General features: G+C 47.0%; 1 protein-coding gene across 2 annotated transcripts in view; it reads right to left on the bottom strand.

The window, feature by feature from the left end:
* Nucleotides 1-1,096: 1,096 nt before the first annotated feature.
* Ubac2 (UBA domain containing 2) overlaps nucleotides 1,097-15,431 on the bottom strand; it is a 138,126-nt gene continuing 123,791 nt past the window's right edge. For both annotated transcript variants that reach the window (XM_021182051.2, XM_021182053.2), the window contains 2 exons: nucleotides 11,320-11,442; nucleotides 1,097-2,233 (listed from right to left, as the gene is read on the bottom strand). In XM_021182051.2, the coding sequence (XP_021037710.1) occupies nucleotides 2,126-2,233; nucleotides 11,320-11,442 (231 nt within the window). In that variant the 3' untranslated portion in view covers nucleotides 1,097-2,125. The remainder of the gene's footprint in view (nucleotides 2,234-11,319; nucleotides 11,443-15,431) is intronic.

The following is a 15,431-nucleotide window of genomic DNA, read 5'->3' as shown; positions in this document are numbered from 1 at the left end:
CATAGTCAAGTGACTCCCCCCCCAACCCCCATTCCAGGTCCATCCTCTGCTAAAGCACTGCATCTGTGAGGGAACCTGAACTGAACATCATCTCACAAATGATGCACCGTCTGCTAGCTGTGTGAAATGTGTAAGAACATAACCCAGGGACCTGGAAGACATTCTCAGTGCCACCGGGAGGCGTTGACAGTTTGTGTTCAGTTTGCCTCAAGTGGCTGTTTGCTAACCCTATGCTGTCTGATTCAACTGCATCTCAGGGTCAGGGTGTCCTTAGGTATGGTGACAGTTCACTTTCATTGTTGACTCTGTGCATTTAGAATCATGGAAACACCTCTGGCTGGGTGTACCTTTGAGTATTTCAACTGATATTGTAGGCTGCACCATCCCATGAGCTGGGGAAGGGAGACCGTGAGAACCAGCATTCACCCGATGGCAGAAAGCTTGACCAGCCACCTCATGCTCCTGTAGCCATGTCCCCCACTCCTCCCACTGTGAGCCGGAGCTCCTCCAAGTCCTCCCACTGTGAGCTGTTTTTGACAGGTTATTTTGTCAACAGCAACAAGTTAACCCAGTCACAGAAGGACAAATTCACTCACTATGGACAACTTTTCTCCACTCCTTTCCCATTCCGGTCTGGACCTGCTGTTCTGAAAGCCAAGGCTAACCTGTCAGCATCTGCATAAAGCCCTCAGCGTAGAAGCTTGTCTATACCCTACCAAGCCATCACACTTACAGAGAGCCCTTGCCCTCTAGAACCCAGTCTTGAACTCCAGATAAGGAGTCCATACAGTGGTGCTGGGTGGGTCTTAAGAGTGTCTCACTTTACACTCCTACCTCCAGGAGCAGTGTCCCTTGGCCCCGTCAGTGAAGGGAGCTGGTCACTGTGCTCACACTGGGCCTGCAGGGCAGCTCCAACCCTGTTCTGAGCAGCAGGGCCCCAGTCAGCACTGCCCACGGTGACCACACTGCGGCAACAGAAGGTAGTGCTCACTGTGCAGGCCTCGGCCTTCTCAAGATGTTGTCTGGGTTCATTTTTCTTTTTGGTGGAATTGCCTAAAGTTTTATTTAGAGAAGTATCATAAAAACTACTGAAAAGTAAAACACATAAAAACTTTATTGTAAGTATCACACACCTAGATTTGCATCAATTTGACACATTGCTGCTCACTGTGCAGAACACACCCGGTGCAGTTTGCTTACGGGACAGTCGTCAATTCCTACAGCTGCTCTTGCTCACAGGGGCTGCCTCCTGCTTACACCTCCCTGACTGTCTGCACAGTGGGCACTGCCTCACCCACTACAAGGGGCAAGGATGGGGCCAGGGAGGGTGTGCTGCCAGAAGAGCTGGTGGTGTGTGGAGGGCTGCAGACTGGCCCAGGGTGGGCAGGCCAGGGCTGAGCCATTGCTGGCCAGCGCCTGCTCTCTACACAGCCCCACTAAGTCTCTGAAGCAACTTTTTTCTTTATTCCAATTCACTCCTTTGCCCAAGTGGCCACTGTAATGCATTCTGAGCAAAATGACCCCAGGTAGGCATCACGGGGCAGTCTAGAGCCCCACATCAGCACTGGATTATCTGTACTAAAGCAGGAGTTGGGGCAGACTCCCTAGGCTGGAGGAGGCTCATCTCCAGCTCCCTCTGTCACTGAGGCCTCAAGGACACTGCCCAGTGTCTAGGCAGTGTGTGCAGAATAGTCACTGAGATGTGAATACAAACTGAAGAGAAAAAACCAGTCCATAAGGGGTAGTGTGACACAGCCTTTCTGAGGTCACATGACCTGCAGCCCGTCACTGACGTGAGGATGAGCAGACTGCACTCGAGCTTCAGGACAGTTGTCTCTCTCTGGGGTGCTATAAAACAGCCACCAAAACCTGTAACCGCCATGCATTTGAACACGTAAGAATGACGGCTCTCCACACTGAGAAATGCCCAGTAAAAAAATAAAGATAGAAAATACATGCTAATTTAATGGCAAACTTATTTGATACTACACGGCAACCATCTTGGATTTAAGGACAGTGTATGGTGGGAACCACCGTCTTCTCTTGAGAACACCTGTGCTGGGGTCTGCTTGGTCCTCAGGCTGATGTGGTGGCAGGCACATCACTGTCATTCAGCGGCTGGATGTCAGTGCTGCAGCAGGAAGTTGGTGGCCACATTGAGGTCATTGTTTGAGGCCCTCAGGGCCTCCAAGGCGTCCCCTCTGGAAAATCCCATCTCCATGAGGCGGGCAACCTGCAAAGAGGGCAGAAAATGAAGACTCAACAACACAAAGCGTATCCTTAGCACCACATGTGCCTCACGTGGCTTTGCGGGAAAGCTCAAGCTTCTAAAACGACCCGAGTCAGTTCACGTCTACTCCCAAGTCAAGCCTGTAGTAAAATATGATGAGAAGCAGGTAGGAGAAGCTGTGCTCCAACTTGGGTGCCATGTTATACTGAAATATTTCCACCAAATTAACTAGTTACTTTACACTTAGCTTCAACATCCCAGGACTGGAACAAAGACAAATTCTTTGCCAAAATGTAACAGATTCCCCCTGGCCCAATTCAAGAGTAACCTCACAGCCTGGCCTTCACTGCACCCCTACTGGTATTCCGACCTCCTTTTCTCCTCCAGAATCACCCTGTGAGTTCTAGCTACAGAATCTGAAGCTTTCTCTAGCTCAGTCTCCAAACTCTGCCCATAAGCCAGCTCCATACACTTAGGATTTAGTCACAGCAGTGACACTATTTTTAGTACCAAGTTAGCGAGCTTTCTACAACTGTGAGAGATCACCCAACAGAAAGAGCTTAGAGAAGGACAGGTTTACTGTGGCTCATGGCTTAAAAGGATCAGCCCGTAGTTATTGTGCCCCCACGTGTTTGGACAGAACATCATGGTAGTGCTGTGTGGCAGGCAGGAGGCAGAGGATGACACCAGGAGGGACCAGGGACAAGACACCCAAGGGCTTGCTCTCCCTCAGGACAAGACACCCAAGGCCAGCTCTCCCTTAGAACAAGACACCCAAGGCCCTGCTCTCCCTTAGAACAAGACACCCAAGGCCAGCTCTCCCTTAGAACAAGACACCCAAGGCCAGCTCTCCCTTAGAACAAGACACCCAAGGCCCTGCTGTCCCCCAGGGACAAGATATTCTAGGGCCTGCTCTGCCACAGGGATAAGACACCCTAGGACCTGATCTCCCAGTGACCTGCTCCTTCCGATTAGATCCTACTTCCTGAAGTGTCTAGAGCCTACAAACAGTGCCATCAGCTAGGTAACTAGAGCTTTAATGCATGAGCTTGTACTAGAATTTCACATTAAACTCTTAACACCGTGTCTCTGGACCCCAATCCTTTCTCAGTTTGTGTCATCTGAAAACATGGTACCCAAAGCAGTGTGCAACTCTATGGGTGTGTGCTGATAGGTGTGTGTGTGTGTTACATCTGTGTACATGGATATATATATATATATATATATATATATATATATATANACACACACACACACACACACACACACTTATGTAGAGAGCTATGACATGTGAACTGGTTAGCAGGAGCCTGCTGAAAACTTGATAGTTTTCACCTGCCATACTCAGGAGAGTTCTCAAATCCTACAGTGACCTTGTAGGTAAAAGAATGGCACATATCTCTGCCTGTTTTCCAGCCAACTCAAAGGAGTTACTTCTAAATGTCATCAATCATCCCTCTCAAACTTGTATCTCCCCTAAGTATGCTTAGCAAACCTGCAAACTTCATTTGAATCATTACTGATGACAGTTTTTAGACACACCAGATCAAAGATAGAGCTCTGAGCCCATGAGAAAGTTCTCTGCGTTCAGTGGTTAATCAGCTTACCCAGTTAAAAGCCCAGGTCACCTCAGTGCTATTATCTATTCCACAGGCTGGTGCTCTAGCTCCACAGAGATGTAAATTCACAGATGTAAATTCAGTGACATCTGTGTCAACAGGGTTATTTTGGTTTTCTCAGACTGCAAAGATTTTTCTGACATCTACAAGTCATGTGGTGCTAATCTGGTTTACATTGCCAGACACCAAAATACCAAACTTGCCATTTAATTTTTTGGAATTGATTTTCTCCTTTCTTTTGGGACCATTACAGCGAGCATACTCTTACCCTTACCCTTTCAAGCTCCCATCAGCCTAAGTGTCAAGGGGTTGGGAGGTTTGCCGGACACAAATCATAAGGAGGGAAAAAATCTGCCTGATGAAAGCAGTCTGTCTAGTTATTTTCACCTTGGGTTCCAATCGTAAAGGTGGCGCTCTGCAGTTATCCTGGCTGAGGAGCACTGTCTCCGGGCCAGTCAGTAGTTGGGCGGGTCCATTTCCTGCTGAGTGTTGCGTATTTCAAGGCCTCCAGCCAGTCTGTCCCTTCCTATCCTGGTTGCTTCCCTGCACACTTCACGCAGAGCTGTAGCTCACTTTCATTTTGAACCTGAACAGGAGCAGGTCTATATGCTGTCGACAGGCAGCAGTCTCAGGGGCTGGTAAGTCATAGCTGGAGCTGAGAGCCAGCAGAGATGTCTGGCTACCACTGTAACAATGGTCCGTGATCTTTCCCTGCACTAATGACACACGTGGGTTCCAAGAAGACACTGCTGCACAAGGACAGGTGGCACAGACCTCACTGGGGCCCTCAGGTTTGGAATGGTAGAGTGGCCCTGTAAGCAAGGTCTGTCAGGAGAATGAACACCTTCTTTGTGCGCAGTTGCTGTGATCACTCCTTCTCAGACATGAATGACCACATGTCCACCACTGGGTTGACAATGAGTCAGGTTTTCACAGGTCTTCTCTGAAGAGGCTTCTATTGCTGAAATTGAGCAGCAGACCTGGAGCTTCAGACACCCAGTGCCTGAGTGGTCAGAGCTGGCTTCTTTATTTATGTATTTTTCAGGGCTGAGAAGACAAGTGTGTGTTTACTGACTGGCCTGGTATAGGCTTATCTGAGAGTCTGTGAAGGACCTGCCCTATGGAGCTATGGTAAAGGGAATGGTTGGGAATCCACCAGCTCGAATTTCCCACATAGCTGATGACCTTGTGTGCTGCACAAGGACAATGTCTGGGACAATCTCTCCCCATCTAACAGAGAGCCTGACACACACAGTAGCCCAGACTGAGGTGAGGCGGTCAGGCTCAGTGATGTGAGCTCCTTAAGGAAGTGGCTCAGTTTCCCAGCTGAGGGAGAGTCACCAGCAGGCCACACAGCTGCATCCCATCATTACCAGATGCCAGGTTGACATCAATTTGTATGGGAAACTTATGAAATGCCCCATGGAGTTTTCTAAAAAGCTGTTCCTTTAATCCTTGCTGCCCCCCAGCCCACTGGGTACCTTCCTCCTGACCCACAGAAGGAACTGTCTAAACCACTGTGGAGTGTCAGCTTAGAGCACAGTGAGACGTCCAGTCCAATGTCTAACCCATCTTTTGCTCAGGTTTGCTTAGAATCCAACCATGGGTGATTACTATCCCACGAGAGAGACTGTTCTGCTTGCTCTGCTCTGTCTGTCTGTCTAGTTCTGAGACAAGGTTTCATAGCATAGCCCTGGCTGTATTAAACTATGTAGTCCAAGCTGGCTTCAAACTTGTAGCAATCCTTTTACCTCAGCCTCCTAAGTTTTGGGGTTACAGGTACCAGAGAAAACACCAGCTCCTTTGTAGTCTTTCACAACTATTTATTCAGTCATTAAAGTTCCCCAAGTGGAATATCCAATGATTCTGCTCTGTGGCTGAGGTGAGTGCCTGAGACCATAGAATCTACAGGGCACCAGGGAGAGCCTCCCTGTTTCTTCGTCCCTGGGTTGGGTGTGCATTTGTGCTAGTGTCCTGTCCTCTCCGACTAACTCAGTCAGCTGCCTCTCATCACGGCCCACCACAGGCGTCAGGAGCCTTACTCAGCCTCCTGTGACATGGTAAATGAAGCCAGTGGCTGGCTGACCGGAGGGAGGGAACATGGATGGAACGAGGCACGGTCACTGTCAGCTGACAACAGGTGGACTGTACTTTTCCCTCCCACGTGTTCTTCAAAAAACAGACCACACCTCGAGGGAGGAAACCGGCACATAGAGACACAGTTCTTTCCTTGTTTTTAAATACTTTTTTCAAGTATCTCTGATGACCTGTACACTTCTACCTATCTCGGGGTAACTTTCACTCCAAGAAGCTAGCAAAATGGCGCCTTTGTTCTCCACTCCCGACTCACCTCCTCTGTGCTACACATCAAAGACAGACACTCATCCCAGGGATTCGCAGTGGCACCTTCAGTGACAACTGCTTCTTTGCTCAACAAAGACTGTGGTTTCTTTAACTTCCCTCTAGTTACGAGTGTCAAAAACAAATGGTATTTTGGGTTTTTAACTTCCCGAATTCTGATGTTCATGGATGGAGATGCCCACCCCACCTCACAGAGATGGCGGCCCCACCCCACCCACAGCTGGGCTGCCCTTCCATGCTAGGTCACATGCACACTGGATGTGACTGGCAGGGCCAGTGCTGCTCTGCCTCTCTATCGTGACCGTGAGCAGGACCGTCAGCTGTTCCTGCGGGCTCCCCTCCCCCAGTGCTGCTGCTGGACTGCCCTTGTGGGAAGAGCAGCTCTTGTCTTCCTGATCTGATCTCCTCTCACCTCCTGGTTGACAGGGGCTCTGCTGTTTACATGCTCAGGAAAGGGCCACCTCCCTGCTTACTCTTCCAGCACCGTTAGGGTTGGGCGGTCCAGGCCAGGGGTAACTGGGCTGACTAAAATGAAGTTAGAAGTGAACAGGAAGAAAGTATAAATTCACCTCTTGTTCCCTTCAGTTTCAGCATGGGTAAGCCATTTGTGAACTGTCACCTGAGAGGTCGATTTCTAACTTTAGGGAGGGCAAAAGAATCTACCTTAACACCCCCCCCCCACTTTTCATTATTTGCCAGTTAAAATCTTATTTATGGTCCAAGATTGTGTACCTTGCCAGGCCTCACAGCATCCCCCTTATAATCTTGCGTAGGAGTTAGAGGACAACTTGTGGGAGTCAGTTCTCTCCTTCCGCCATGTGATTCTCACTCAGTTCATCAGGAAAGGTGACAAACTCCTTCACCATATTTTTTTTTTCTTTCTGATTTCTAGCATGAGTATGGTATCAAAAATACCTGGTCAAGGAAAGACGGTGCTGGCCACGGCACTCATGGCTCACTGTAGCCAGGGCCCCCTCAACATCCTAGGGCAGTGGGGGAGGGACTCACAAACCCAGCCCTAGCTGAGAAACGACTGGCAGGTCACAGCTTCGAGGGAAGAAAGTAAGTCTTCAGTCATGGTGTAAGCAGGAGTCCAGCGCCCATGCTCCGGAACGCCCCCCCCCCCGCCCCGCCCATGCTTATGAGTGCGGCCTTCATTAAACCCAGTGGATCACTGGGAAAGACCCATGAAAGTGGGAGAGGGTAAGAGAAGGAAGATGGGGCTGGGATGATCCAAATAGTTTATGTACTTTTATAAAACTGTCAAAGAATAAATAAAAAGTATTAAAAAGAAGAAAATATGGGGGAGGCAGAGGGACGAGGAAGCAGTTCTTGAGATAAGACACTTCAGTACGTTTGCATTTGGCTACAAAAAGGACATTATTTGACAGGCTTTATTTATGCTTTGACAAATTCTCATATATATATATATATATATATATATATATATGACCATGTTTTCCTTAGTTCAAGTTCCCTTTCCACCACTCTCCAGGCTATAGGGAGCCCCTCCAGGCATCTCTGAGGAGCCTCTCTGATCTATCCACTGTTCAGTTTGCAGCTGCTGTCCACCACTCTTTCCTAGCACGTGTCTTGCTACAACAAGGCTGCTTCTCAGTATTGCGTCCCCCACAGCTTGCCTGCAATAGGCAAGCCAGTGTTTGTGGACTTGACTTGGGGCGGGCACAGTTCTTATCAGAACAGGAAGGAGCTAGACCATCTAGAGGCATGCATGCCCTTCTTCCCTCCCTGAGCTGCTGCAGAGTCCTTCACTTCCCCGTGGTACACTTTCTCTCTTCCTACATTGCTGTCCAACATCTCAGGGTGCTTCTTCAACCATTCTGGGAAACAGAGCAGGACTCACTGCCCAGACCGTCTTACCCTCTTCTCTACATGTCTGCCCAAAGGAGGCAGGTGGAGACATCTTGTCCCTTGGCTTCTTGGGGTCACCTTTAGAGACCCTGATATGTGGCTCTAGCCTTGCCCTCTTCAATGGGAGACAAACCTGCAAAGGCGCCTGGAAACAGGATGGGTTCTGAGAACTTGTAATCTCAGACCCAGCACAGGTACAGAAGCAGCAGAGATGGTGTTAGCATCTGTGGCTGTGTGCTAACTTGTGACAGGATGCCTTCATGTATGTACATTTTCTTTGAATGTGTGGCTTATGAAGTCATGGGATTCAGACTCACAGAGATCTATCAGTTGCTGAGATTAAAAGTGTGCACTGCCACACCCAACCAAGACTGTCTCATTTTTCTACAGTAACATGCCAAGCATGTGCATTACAAATACAGTCTGTGAGACCCCCGATGTTCTGCACCTAATCAGGAATGTTGAAACACAAGATTTGGGAAATGGGTTAGCAAGAGAAGACGATGGGGGAGGGTGGAGAAAGGCAGGCAGGCCTCACGAGGTCGTGTCATATCACAGCAGAGAGAGGAAGAGCTATTGCTCCTTTAAAGTGAGACTGTCAGCAGGTTAACCTGACCCCTGCCATTCTGGGAGGACCAGGGAAAAATGACTAAGAGAAAAAGCCTGGGGCTGGAGAGGTGGCTCAGCGGTTAAGAGCACTGACTGCTCTTCTGAAGGTCCTGAGTTCAATTCCCAGCAACCACATGGTGGCTCACAACCATCTGTAATGAGATCTGATGACCTCTTCTGGTGAGTCTGAAGACAGCTACAGTGTACTTACATATAATAAATAAATAAAGCCTAAACTGCTCGTTTTCACATTCCCCTCTGCTTGCCTCAAACTGCCCAAACCAAGGTCTTGCCTGTAAAGCCGTCCACGGGTGAAGGCGCCCGGAAGAACAGGACTCAGCGCTGCACAGGTGAGGAGTCACATGACAGTCTCCGTGTTTCTTTCCACCAAGATGGAGGACTATTATTGTATTCTCAAATCTGTCATTACTAGGATCTAACAAATACCGAATTATTTAGGCTTTTCTTCCGAGTCTCTGGGATAATATTTGCCTAGGGAATTTTTGAAGATGACAGGAGAGATGGACTCTGGCTGGCCAGAGGCACTGCATATCTTTAATCTGAGTAAGAGGCAGAAGCAGAAGGATTATGCACTGAGATGAGCCTGCACTTCAAGTAAGGCCCTGTCTAAAAATATAATAAGCAAATAAGAAAGAACTCTGGCTGCACATCTGTTCCTCTGTCGCCCAAACCTAACGGAGTTAGTGAAACACAAGCCTGAGGCAAGAGACTCCCAGACAAAAGGGCCGACTGACCGACTGTTAGCCCAAGGTGAAAGCACCTGCCCAGGCCTATGGCAGGGCTATGGGCAGACCTTCTAGTTACAGAGCATGCCAGGACAGCAGACAGTTTGGTCTGAGGCTGGCCTGGTGGTGCAACCAGCTGTGGAACCAGCTGTGGAAGCAAGCTGCACAGGCAGAGGGATATTTCAAGTGTTATCACGGCAATGGTTTGGACTGAAACAAAATTTAAAATGCTTTTCTCATTTGAAATAATTTCAAAGGTGAAGCTTCAGAAGTTCCCTAAAAACCCTGCTGGCTCCTCACCCAGAGCAGCTGCCATGGCTTGTCGAGTCTCTTCAGCATCTTCTGAGCCACTGTTAGTGCAAGTGGAAAAGCTGGAGTCAGTCCGACACTAATAACCTCATCCACCCACAGTCCACACCATCCGCCGACTGACGAACGGCTTTCACTGCAGACTTCTCTCCCAGCGCATTCAGCCCGGGCCATAGACGTCAGCTAGGTGGAGGGAGCAGCCACCTCATCCCCTTTACCTGTAGCACTTCCTGACTTATATGAAGAAATCAGGCTATAGAGAATAAACAATACTTTACGCAGGCCCCCAGGCTGCGTAAAGTGCTGTATTTTGAATCCCTTTCATTGCATAAATACAGTGCCTTTGTTCCACTATTGGTGATGTTAGTTTTGATAACTGGGTGGGACCCGGTGTCTTTACTATGTGGATGTTATTTTCCTTGTGTAACAAGTAAGTATCTTATCGATGAGGAGATAGTGTGAGAATATAGAAACAGCCAGATTTTTCACATATTAAAGACTTTCCCTTGAATTAATCTTTATTATGGTTGTAAAGCTGTGGTTTCTAAAAAAACACTGTCCTTTCCACTATGTGGAAACTTGCTCTCTTTCTTCTACATATGTCTGTAATATTTATCTATCAGCATCAGCACAGCGGTCTGAATGAGAAGAGTCTCTCATAGTCTCAGGCACACGAACTTCCTGGGTCCCAGTTAGTGACACTGTTCTCGGAGGTTAAGGCGGTGAAGCCTTGCTGGAGGAAGTGTGTCACTGAGGGTGGGATCTGGAATTCAAAGCTTCACTCTGCTTCCACTTTGTTCTCTGTGCTTGGTGCCTCTGTCTGAACGCGTGAAACACAACTTCCTGCTTCTGCTGCCCTGCTTTCCACTGCTGCTAGACCTCCCCGACAGCGAGACTTACCACGTGGAACCATGGGGGCACACACACACACACACACACACACACACACAGAAAGACCCCATGCTATGCTAATTTCATTTCGCCCTCAGTGGCAGAATTACAGCTCCTGAACCACTGAAAATTAACCAAAGACAAAGCTTAAGACTTGTTTTAAAAAAACATAAAAGTAAAAGCCTCACAGAGGCGCTGCTCTCTTCCTACCTCCTCTCAACCCTGGGACTCCAGACCCTTCCGCCTTAGCCTTCTACACAGCAGGAGGACAGGTGTGTATAGGGAGCTAAGGTACAAGGAGCACATGCTCCCGTGTCGTGTGCGTGCGTGTTCCCACGAGCCTGCCCCTGCACAGGTCAACCTTCTGTGTCCTTCCTGAGCTACTGACCACCTAGGTTTTTGAGATAAGATCATCTTTTTGCTGAAACCCGAGTTCTGCCAATTAGGCAAGCCTGGATTGCCTAAGTAAGCCCTAAGACCATCCTATCTCTGTCGTCCCAGAACTGGGGTTACAATGTTGGCATTATTAATGGGTTCTGGAGATCCAGCTCTGGTCCTCACGCTTGCATGGCAGGTACTTTATCATCTCTACAGTCCCCTAATCAAGCTTTTATTTCTTGCTGGTCCAAACTGCTTCAAGCCTGCAGCGTGGATTGGACTGAGTATGGGTGTCACTGGTTACCTGCTCTTCAGAAACTTCCGGGGGTGGAGATGCTCGCTGCTCAGACCGAGGTCCATCTTGATAGTTGATATTTCGTCGCTGACGTAAAGGGGGGAAAAGCCGGTTCCAATTGATCATTCCTCCCTACAAAGAGAGCAACATGGGTCAATAAGGAAAGCAGCAGACATCTGCAGTGCCTAGGGAGCCTCCCTAGAGGCAGTCAGAGCCCAGCTGGAAAATGAAACCACTCTCAACCACGAGGATAAAGCCAGCCTCTGCCACAGGCACAGGAGAGAAAAGGCTCCAGGTCATGTGAAGTGTTTTGTGCAGCTGGCACAAGGTGGCAAAATGCAGACTAGACTTCCTAAACAGCCTCAGCCTCACGGACCCTGGCCCAACACTGGCCATGGCCACAGCCATATCTTAGGAGTTCAAGGTCCTGCAGGGTGTGATGGAGACACAGACATGGATAAGGAAGTAAGAAGAAAGCCACTGTTTCAGACACTACCAGCTCGTGCTCTATGTACTCATTTCTGAGCGTCTGTGGTCCAAGAAGACCAGAGGTTGTAATGAAGTCTACACCCAGTGACAAGACCAGAGGTTGTAATGAAGTCTACACCCAGTGACAAGACCTAAGGTTGTAATGAAGTCTACACCCAGTGACAAGACCAGAGGTAGTAATGAAGTCTACACCCAGTGACAAGACCAGAGGTTGTAATGAAGTCTACACCCAGTGACAAGCTACAGAGCCAAGGGCAAAGAGCAAAGGTTCACAAACGAAGGTCATTAACTTATTGAGCCTCTGCGGGTACTGAAGGTGAAAGATAAATCCACTGTTGGCTTCAAATCTGAGGTAAAAAACATGACATGGTGCTTTCTAAAGATGCCTGTTTTTGTTGTGTGCAGATCTCCGAATTTATTAACTTAAAAAGGACTATTTCTAGATGTCTTAGAGTTTCTGTAAATATATAGAATGTGACAGTCTGAAAACTTTCCTCCTTATGGAGACCTAAAACATTCAAGAAACTTAACACACACACATGTAGACACAGACACACACACATGTCCATGGCTGAATACAAAAGGAAAAAAAATTGGAAATCCGAATGTACCAGAAACAAGTAGACACTGGGAACAACAGCAGAAGCAAGCTGAGACTTAGCCAGCCAACCAAACAGAAAGGTCAAGAAACCAGAGGCAAACCCAAGCACAGAAGGAGCCAGGCCATCTCATGCACAGCACTGGGATGATAGCAAAACCATGAAAACGATAAGGTTAGACTTCTGTCTCTGACCACTTGTGAAATATGTGCCACAGATTAGACTAGGACACTGGAAGCTAGATTGTTAAAGCCTTTAGAGGATACTTCCATGTCATTGTGATAGGAAAAGATTTCTCAAACAAAAATATAAAAAAGATTGCTAAAATGATTTTATCACCAATAGAAATTTTATTAAAAGTTGAGCTATTGTTGACTAAAACAAAATGACAGTTAACATAGACAAACTAATATTGAAAGAAAATGTCCATGAGCCAGGCATGGTGGTGCACACCTTGCTTTCTTCTTTTTTTTTTTTTTTTTTTTTTTTTGTTTGAGAAGAAAAAGTTTATTTCATCTTATATCTTACAGTACATTATGAATGGTAGTCAGGACAGGAAATCAAACATGAACTGGAGGCAGGCACTGAAGAAGAGGTTATGAAGGAATAGAATTACTATCTTGTGCAGACTGATTTCTTATTCCAGATGTTCAGGGATGGCACTTGCAATGTAAGTCATCAGTTAAGGAAATACTCAGTGATCTTTTGCCTACTCGACAATCTGATGAAGACATTTTTTTTAACTGAAGTTTTCTTTTTCAGTTTGACTCCTGTTAGACTATATTTGATAAAAAAAAAAAAAAAAAGAAAGAAAGAACGAGAGAGAGAGAGATTGATTTTCTCAAAGAACCAGCTCCTGGTTTGGTTGATTCCTTGTAAAGTTCTATATGTTTCTTCTTGGTTGATTTCAACAATGAGTAGGATTATTTTCCTGCCATCTGCTCCTCTTGGGTGTATTTGCTTCTTTTTGTTCTAGAGCTTTCAGGTGTGCTGTTAAGCTGCTAGTGTATGTATGCTCTCTCCAGTTTCTTTTTGGAGGCACTCAGAGCTGTGAGTTTTCCTCTTAGCTCTGCTTTCATTGTGTCCCATAAGTTTGGGTATGTTGTGCCTTCATTTTCATTAAATTTTAAAAAGTTTTAAATGTCTTTCTTTCTTTTTTATTTTATTTTATTTTATTTTTTAGTTTTGGTTTTTGGAGACAGGGTTTCTCTGTGTAGCCCTGGCTGTCTGGCTGTCCTGAAACTCACTCTGTAGACCAGGCTGTCCTCGAACTCAGAAATCTGCCTGGCTCTGCCTCCCAAGTGCTAGGATTAAAGGCGTGTGCCACCACTGCCTGGCCTTTCTTTATTTCTTACTTGACCAAGTTACTCCAAATAGACTGGACCAGAAAAGAAATTCCTCCTGTCACATAATAGTCAAATGTACAAAAGAAAGAATACTAACTACAGTAAAGGAAAAAGGTCAAGAAACATATAAAGGCAGACCTATCAGAATTACACCAGACTTCTTACCAGAGACTATGAAAGCTAGAAGATAATATAAATGCCAGCCCAGGCTACTATACCCAGCAAAACTCTCAATTACCACAGATGGTGAAACCAAGATATTCCATGACAAAACCAAATTTACACAAAATCTTTCTACAAATCCAGTCCACAGAGGATAATAGAGAGAAAACACCAACACAAGGAGGGAAACCACACCCTAGAAAAAGCAAAAAAGTCATCTTTCAACAAACCTAAAAGAAGATAGCCACATAAACATAATTCCAGTGGTGCACACCATTAATCCCAGTATTCATGTGGATCTCTTTGAGTCCAAGGACATCCTGGTCTACAGAAGGAGTTCCAGGACAGCCAGAGCTACAAAGAGAAACCTTGTCTTAAAAAAAATGTTCACGACATGTAACAGACAAGAAAACACACACACTCACAAGAAGGGGTGAGAGAGACAAAGACAGAGAATGACGTACATACATTCGTACATACACAGATATAAATCAAAATGAAAATAAATCTTAAAATGGATATGGCTGTTCAGGGACCCTATACTGGGGCAGAGGGGTGAGGCTGGGTTCTATAAAGACTTCATGCCCCCGCCACAGATCAAGGCTTTCTAGTGCTTTACCTCTTGGCACATACTGCTTTATTTACATCAGCTGAAGTACAATACACAGAATTAGCAAGTGTTTACCAATGTCTACTAATGCCTTACACAATGAATCTAGAAAGAGAATCAAGGCAATGTTCATGCCTTGTAGAAGCTCACAATCTAGTTGTGTCACATCAGACCTTCACAGTGCTGGGATGCACTGGCCACTACTTGGCAGCCTTTTCTCTGGGCTCTGGTGACATCGTGCTTTTGTCTTTCCAGTCCTGTGACCCGTCAGACAGTGTCCCTAAGGAGTTTTGTTTCTCCTTCCATGTTCTGTTGGCAAGCTCCCATCTACTAGCAGGGCTTTAAGCACCATGCTAGTGAGGATTCTGAAGTTTAGATGTTGCGCCCCACAGCTATAGAGCCACTGCCCTGGACAGACACACAGTAAAGTGCTCTGCCGAGCTATGGTACATGGAGCTGTCTTGACAAAGATCTAGGTTTACTAACCAGTAAAATCAGGTGGTAGGTTAATAAAGCGGGTGTGGTGGAAGGGTTGGGAGGGCTGGAGGAAGGAGGCTCACAGAGCAGACAGAGGCTGAAACAGAGAAGGACAGAGGAACCTATCCTCTCATGAAGAACCTAAGAACCAAGGTAGGAGGTTCCGGGGGTGACGTGAAGCCACGGGCTAGCTCCTCAGGCTAGCTCCTCAGGCTAGGGGTTAATGGTCACTGTCTGCTGCTTTCTTACCTCTGGGGGAAGTGCAGTTTGGCATGCTCAGCTTCCTTTCTTGGTGTGCAGCACGCTGACTATCCTAGGAGGGGCCAGGTAAGCAGGGTTGTACTGAGAGAGTCGACTATTTCCCCAAAGAGCTTAGCTGAGCTGACAAACGCACACTACCAACTGACACTGAGGTGGTGCAGGGTAGCCCACCCACCA

This window comes from Mus caroli, chromosome 14 (genome assembly GCF_900094665.2).
Source record: "Mus caroli chromosome 14, CAROLI_EIJ_v1.1, whole genome shotgun sequence".
Lineage (NCBI taxonomy): Eukaryota > Metazoa > Chordata > Mammalia > Rodentia > Muridae > Mus > Mus caroli.
This window is presented reverse-complemented; position numbering and strand designations above follow the sequence as displayed.